The following is a 7,799-nucleotide window of genomic DNA, read 5'->3' on the forward strand; positions in this document are numbered from 1 at the left end:
CAGGCTCGTGGTCTTTGGCTGTACCCACTGCTCAGCCATCTTGGATGTTCGATTACAAAGGAAGCCCATTTTTCTGAGGAGAAAACATTTAAAGAATGGTTTTCCCAATGAAGGTAAAAAAAAAAACAAAAAACAACTTTTAGGGCTGGAAATGAGTTAATCAAATATTTACTTAAGTACCCTGTTAAAATTAAATTCTTTCACTTACTCTATTAATTTAGAAAACTTGCTTTTTTCTACTCATAGTGTAGGAAACAGTTTTATGCAAATTCTTTACCCCTCTGACTGGTGGAGGTAATTTTGGGCCCGTGTGTCTTGCTAAGAGTTTAGTTTGCAGTAAAGTAGGGGGAGAGCAACCTGGACAATGAAGACTGTCAGAACAGGAGTACGTCACGTCCCTCCTTCCCTGAGGAGCAATTCTGGAAAAGAGTCTCAATGTTAGCACCAGCAGTAGCTGCGGATGCTCAGGCTCCCTCACCGGCGAGTCCTCAGGACTGCCTCCTGCCAAGCCAGGGACGCTGTTTTTCAAGGCGACTGGACATTATGACCAAAGGCACTAGAATGTATCAAGAAGTGAATCTTTTATTTATTTATTTAATTTTACATTTATTTATTTATCTTTGAGAGAGAGAGAGCGTGCACGCGCGCGCGCACACACACACACACACACACACACACACATACACACACACACACAAGCAGGGGGAGGCATAGAGAGAGAGAGAGAGAGGGAGACACAGAATCCAAAGCAGGTTCCAGGCTCTGAGCTGTCAGCACAGAGCCTGATGTGGGGCTCAAACTCACAAACTGTGAGATCATGACCTGAGCAAAAGTCAGACGCTTAACTGACTGAGCCATCCAGGCACCCCGCAAGAAGTGAATCTACTGGTCATTAATCAGCTAGTATCTACCGAACATTTGCAGCACTGGGCCCTGGGACAGGTGCACAGTGAATGGAAATGTATGTAGCAAGTCCTAGAATGAGGGAATAAAAGAGGGGTTGGGAGGACAGAAGGAGGAAAACAGAAATGCCAGGAGGCAGTGCAAATTTATTGAGGTCACAATATACCAGATATTTCGTAAATATCATCTGTAATCTCCATGGTGGGAGTTATTACTCATCTCAACTCCTCCTTGCTTAAGGACTAATAATGTGTATTCTTAGGCTGGTTACTTTACCCCCATAGGCCTCAATTTCCTCAACTCCTGCCACATGTCATTGCTGGGAGGATCGAGTTCTGTTCTAAGCACTTTGCTTGGAAAAGCAAGCCCTCAATCAATGTCATCATGATTACACCATAGGAGGAAGCTGAGGCTCAGAGAGGAGCGGTGACTAGTCCGGGGCCACATAGTCATGGGGAGGAAGAGCTGGCTTATGTTCTCTGTTCCACTCCACAATCTGTGATACAGGAAAGGTTAAAGTGGAAGCTTTGCCCTTCACAGCAAGCCTGTGGCCTGGACTTGGCTGTCCTCTCTGCCCTGGAGAAGCAAGGCCACCTGTCTAACGCAGGATGACCCCAGGTTACCTGTGGCTATGTGCATGGCCAGCCCAGGAAGGGCACTTGGAGAGAGGGCCGACCTTGGTTTTCCTCTGAGGGCTGGAGAGCTGGGCCAAGCCTCATCTTGTCAGGTTTGAGCCCTTGGACAAGTACCTCCTCCTTTCAGCTGTTTCCTTGTCTGAAAAGAGGGCTGCCAATGTTTTTCTGCCCCATAGGGCTACTGTGGGGATTGAGAAAGTTAAAGACTGGGAAATGGTGTTTCACACAACCCTGTTGTGCTAACAGAAGCATAGTTAAGGTAGGCAACTTTGGGGTGGGATGGGGTGAATATTACAATTTAATTTAATGTGAGGGGCTAAAGGCAGGTAGAATTCATTTAGAAATAAAGATGAACTTTCTTGTATCTCTGGCCATAGGAGTGGTAGGGAATGGGTGAGTGGAGTCAAGAGAGTGAGTCAAGTGAATGCAGAGGGGACTCCCGCCCTGAGGTAGGGGTGAGAGTGGCTTAGGTGAGACAAGATCCCCTCCCTATGCTCTCCTCCTCTCTCCCCATTGCTGGGGCAGAAGCACCTAGCAGATCTTTCCACCCAAGGTGGTGTTGTGAGCAGGTGCCTGAACCAGAACTTGGAAGGACTTGTTCTCCACTTGACTCTGACACTTACTTGTTGCACAACTTTGAGCCACTCTCTGGGCCTCAGTTTTCCTAATTATCTCATAAATAATAGAGCAAATGCAGTGTGTCAACTGTGATAACATGGTTTTGCAAAAGATTACTGTCTTCTAAGACTGCTGGTCAAAGGACTAGGTCGGTGGTGAAGAGGAAGCATCGTAACTGCTGGAATTGTAGGTTACAGTTGACAGTGACCTGCATTCATCCAGTATCTGCACAGATAATGCACCTGGGAACTGTGCTTTGTGGTTTACAGAGCATTTTCAATGGCTTTATCTTATTTAATCATCACAACCCCTGAAATTTACAGATCAGGATACGGATGCATTTAACATGTACAACTTATGCAACCTCACACATAGGTCTAGAGCTCTGACTGGAGGTGGGAGTGAAGTGGTCCTGGGCTGCCATCCCAGCTCCAATGGGGCCATGGGCAAGTTACTTTAACTTAGTGCAGAACTTGATGTGAAGTAGGTTTTCAATAAGTGTTAGCCAGCAAACAACCAGAAAACTCAGCTGGGAAGTTGCAGAACTGGGCTTCTGGCTCCTATGTCAGTGCTCTTTGCCCCATAATGAGCTGTTTCATTTCATGACCCTCCTCCCTAGTTCATTTAGCAGCTGAGGCACCCCAGGCTAAAGAAGTCAACTTGTACATTAAGAGGCAGGCAGTGAAGGGGCGCCTGGGTGGCTCAGTCGGTTAAGCGTCCAGCTTCAGCTCAGGTCATGATCTCACGGTTCGTGGGTTTGAGCCTCATGTTGGGCTTTGTGCTGACAGCTTAGAGCCTGGAGCCTGCTTCAGATTCTGTGTCTCCTTTTCTCTCTGCCCCTCCCCTGCCCACTCTCTGTCTTTCTCTGTCTCTCAAAAATAAATAAACGTTAAGAAAAATTAAAAAAAAAAAAAAAAAAAAGGAGGCAGTCAGTGAAGAGGCAGCTTGGTCTCAGATAACCCGAAAGAACTCATGACTGCCCTGGGGTCAAGCACACTGGTTGCCAAAGAGAAAAGCTTCCCTCTAACAAGCCAGTTGCGCTGGTGAAGGAGGAGGCGGGTGCTTGCTGAGGCGGTCACAGAGTGCTGAAATGACAGACAGAGGGCTGGCAGGTCTGTCTCTGGGCAGATGGATCGCCTGATATAGATGTTGGTGCCCAAGCCCTGGGATTGGCCTAAAACAGGTTTGTGTTGACCCACTGGCGGGCTTTGGCATCCTGTCAAACTGCTGTCACCTCCGGACATAAAAATGGTCTCGACGTAGTGCTGGGGCAGTCTGCTGGACTCGGCATGGAAGCAGCAGCCATCATGCGGGTGCAAACCAAGCACTACCCCAAGAACTGCCTGCTGACTGTCATGGACCGGTACTCGGCCGTGGTGCGTAACATGGAGCAGGTGGTGATGATCCCCAGCCTCCTGCGGGACATGCAGTTTAATGTGCACGGGCACCGGGCCCAGGATGGGGCCCCTGATCTCTACAACTACTTCACCATGCTCAAGGCCATCCGCGTGGATGTGGACCACGGGCTGCTGCCCCGAGAGGAGTGGAGGTCCAAGGTGGCAGATGGCAGGGCCAGTGAGGCTGAGAATGAAGCTGCAAAGACAGAGAAGGATGAGGAGGAGAGGATCTTGGGGCAGCTGGACCTGGAAGCCCAGTTCCACCTGCACTTTTCCAGCCTTCATCACATCCTCACCCACCTTACCCTGAAAGCTGAGGAGGTGACGAGGACATACCAGGAGATAATGGGACAGGCCAAGTAGGCCTCGGACTCTAGGGAAGGTAATGGTGGCTCATTGGTGGGTGTCAGAGTCCACTGAGGGATATTCCAGGGGAGGTGAGCTGGAGCAGTGCACAGCCCAGTGGGAGAGGGAGAGCCTGGGTCTCAGACAGGTACCCTCACTGCAGGGTATTGAGACCAGGACCTGGGAGGGCTCAAGGCCAGGCCTGTCTTACTCTCTGGACCCAGAACTGGTAAGTAATGGCCACGAACGGCATGGTGATAATAAGAAAGGTGGCCTGTGAATGCATACCTTATGTGCACATATATGTGTTTGTGCATGGGTGCATTTACTAGCAAGTGTGTGAATGCTTGGGTCAACAGCTCTGGTTCAAGTTCTGACTCTACCACTAAGGCCTTGGTTTCACTGGCTCACTTCCCCGGGTTGCTGTTTCTTCACTGAATCATAACAGTATTAGTAAAAACAACTACTGGCACTTCAATAGTTTTCTAATTTAAAAATCACTTGCATATGGGGCACCTGGCTGGCTCAGTGGGTTGAGCCTCTGACTCTTGATTTTGGCTCAGGTCGTGATCCCAGGGTCATGGGACCGAGCCCCATGTAGGGCTCCGCGGTGAGCGTGGAGCCTGCTTAGGATTCTCTCTCCCTCGCTCAGCCCCTCCCCCCAGTGGCACTCTCTCCCCCGTTCTCTCAAATTTAAAAAAAAAAAATCGCTTGCATATCAATTTTCCAGGGGCGCCTGGGTGGCGCAGTCGGTTAAGCGTCCGACTTCAGCCAGGTCACGATCTCGCGGTCCGTGAGTTCGAGCCCCGCGTCAGGCTCTGGGCTGATGGCTCAGAGCCTGGAGCCTGTTTCCGATTCTGTGTCTCCCTCTCTCTCTGCCCCTCCCCCGTTCATGCTTTGTCTCTCTCTGTCCCAAAAATAAATAAAAAACGTTGAAAAAAAAAATTTTCTAATAGAACTATCATTCCCTTTTACAGATGAAAAACTGGGAGCCTGAGAAGTAAAAAGAGTCCCAGGTTACTCAGGAAATGAATGCACCCTGGCTTAACTCAAATCCAGTTCCCTTTCTCTGTGCTAGTGGATTGCCCTAGAACCTTAGAACCCTGCAGCCTGGGCTGGAGAGAAACCCCCTCTATGTGTGTCAACTATAATTTAAAAAAAAAACAAAACGGGGCGCCTAGGTGGCTCAGTTGGTTAAGCCTCCAACTTTGGCTCCAACTCTCATGGTTCGTGGGTTCGAGCCCCGTGTCGGGCTCTGTGCTGACAGCTGAGAGCCTGGAGCCTGCTTCAGATTCTGTGTGTGTGTGTCTCTCTCTCTCTCTGCCCCTTCCCTGCTCTCACTGTCCCTCTCTGTCTCAAAAATAAATAAACATTAAAAAAAAAAAAAACTAGAACAAAAATCCAATTTGTTAGTGTCAACCTTAGCAACAAAATAGAAAAGAAACTGCACCCAACTCCTTCAAAGACGAGAGCAGCCATTCTGCACCGTTTGAGCACACCGTAACCTGATGTTCATGGAGGCTATCTGGTACAGCAGAAGTTAAAAAATCTGGGCTCTGGTCTTGGGTCTACCACTGACTCTGTACGACCCCAGACAACTTCACCTGTCTGCATTGCAGTTTCCTTGTGAGTGAAACGCGGAGGCGAAACTAGCTGTTACCGCAGCTCTGACACCCCAACTCTTACACTGCTAACTGCATTGCCAGATTTCCCTACAGCAATGAGCTGCTGCGTTGTTTTTCCTACCTAAATAGGCACGTTGTATGAATTTTTACTGACTCGGTTTTTTAAATTTCGGCTCTCCACAGATCCCTTTAAGTGGCTGAGGGCAGACTCTGATGAGGACACGCAACAGTTCACTGGCTCTGACGCAGACCAGAAAGGCCTGGACCTGCCGCTGGAAGCAAACAAAGGCGACTTGGCTCTCTGGGATGCTTCTCTCGCTCTGAGCACCAGCTTGTGGACTTGGCACCAGGTCACCTTTAGGATGCCTGCTGTTATTCACAGCTCCCCTCACCGTCTTAGCAGCTTGGGGTGGTGGCCAGTGCTTCATGAGGGGCTAGGTATTACCTGGCCAGTGTGGTATGCCAGAAAGGACGTAGGTTTTAGCACCTGACCCAACTGAAATTCACATCCTTTCTCTGGGCAGTCATTTACCATGTGATCTTGCACATTATTCAACTCACCGGAGCCTAAATTTCCTCATCTATAAAATGGGATAGTATTACCTCACGAGATTGTTATGGAAATTAAAGAAGATGATGAATCAAAAGCACCTGGCATGTGAGTGCTATTATTATAGGTTGACTTTCTCCCACCCTTACCATGTATTTGCTCTAGCCCTTGCTTTTTACCCTCCAGAACTAAGGCATAGCAAAGTCCCTTGGGATGAATGGTTCACACTCATGTACCCGCCAACCACAAGTGAACTATAAACGTATTTATTGCAGTAGCAGTAAACAACCCAAAACTTTGTACTTATATATATCTTCATTAGTTTTAAAAAAATTTGTTTCATATTTGAGAGAGAAGAGAGCGAGTAGGGGAGGGGCAGAGAGACAGAGACAGAATCCAAAGCAGGTTCCAGGCTCTGAGCTGTCAGCACAGAGCCCGATGTGGGGCTTGAGCTCACGAGCAGTGAGATCATGACCTGAGCCACCCAGGGGCCCCTATCTTCATTAGGTTCTAAAGTAATTTCTCAGACATAATTTCATTTTTAACAAGTGAGACCCAAGAGAATAGATGGAACTCATCTGATTTTGTCCAGAAACCACGTGCGTATACTCATTCTAATTTGATATAATGTATTGAGAAATAATTTTATTAATCTCCCCAAACTAATCTGATCATAAAATCTGAGCTTGCAAACAAACACATTTTGGATAAACATTTGGATTTGGGAAGTGATAAAGGGTAAATTTGTTCCAGTTAGGTGGGGTTTTTACCTTTAATCACACCAAGCTCTGCTGTAGACAGTGTTAGCTGCTGAGCCCATTTTCTCCTGGGTGATCCCTGGATCATAACCAAAGACCCTTTTGCAGTATCAGTTTTCTAACAGTTCTTCTGGTCTTGAGTCTCCTCCTAAACCACCCTTTATATTGATTGTTGCAGAGAGCTCAGAAATACAAACCTGACTGCTATTCCACTAAAAAGCCTTTAGTGACTTCCCACCACCTATAGAATCAAGCCCAAATTATTCTGCAAATTCAGAAAACCCTCCATAATCTGGGTTACTTTATTTTGCTTTTACCAGCACTGGGAACAGGTAAGCTTTTTCTGTAATCGGCCATATATTAAATAGTTCAGCTTTTGCAGGCCATAACGTCTGTCACAACTACTCAACTCTGTCAGTATGGCATGGAAACAACCATAGACAGGCAAACAAACATGGCTATATTCCAATAAACCATTCTGGCAGCGGACAACATTTGGCCCACAGGCTGGTTTGCTAACTCAACTCAACTTCATTTTATTTTTTATTTATTTTGAGAGAGAAAGAGAGAATCTTAAGCAGGCCCCAAAATCAAAAGTCAGGAATGCTTGACTGAACCACCCAGGTGCCCCTAAACTCCATTTTATGTTATTAAAAAAATTTTTTTTAATGTTTATTTATTTTTGAGAGAGAGAGAGAGAGAGAGAGAGAGAGAGAGAGAAAGCAGGGGAAGGGGAAGGAGAGAGGGAGACACAGAATCTGAAGCAGGTTCCAGGCTCTGAACTGTCAGCACAGAGCCTGAAGCAGGGCTTGAACCCACAAACTGTGAGAACATGACATGAGCTGAAGTTGGAGGCTTAATCGACCGAGCCACCCAGGCCCCCCACCTAAACTCCACTGTAAATCTGCCAGATGTCTTCTTAAAATTGGGTGAATGGGGGCGCCTGGGTGGCTCAGTCGGCTAAGCGT

At 47.5% G+C, this 7,799-nt stretch overlaps 1 protein-coding gene across 1 annotated transcript; it reads left to right on the plus strand.

Annotated features, from left to right (window-relative positions):
* The first annotated feature begins 3,327 nt into the window (after positions 1 to 3,327).
* Positions 3,328 to 6,160, plus strand: THRSP (thyroid hormone responsive). Its single transcript, XM_019449930.2, has 2 exons — positions 3,328 to 3,935; positions 5,707 to 6,160. The coding sequence occupies exon 1, from the start codon at positions 3,446 to 3,448 to the stop codon at positions 3,914 to 3,916; it is 471 nt and encodes a 156-aa protein (XP_019305475.1). The 5' UTR covers positions 3,328 to 3,445; the 3' UTR covers positions 3,917 to 3,935; positions 5,707 to 6,160.
* Positions 6,161 to 7,799: the final 1,639 nt, after the last annotated feature.

Source organism: Panthera pardus, unplaced genomic scaffold, assembly GCF_024362965.1.
Source record: "Panthera pardus isolate Hobbes unplaced genomic scaffold, ASM2436296v1 HiC_scaffold_12, whole genome shotgun sequence".
Classification (NCBI taxonomy): domain Eukaryota; kingdom Metazoa; phylum Chordata; class Mammalia; order Carnivora; family Felidae; genus Panthera; species Panthera pardus.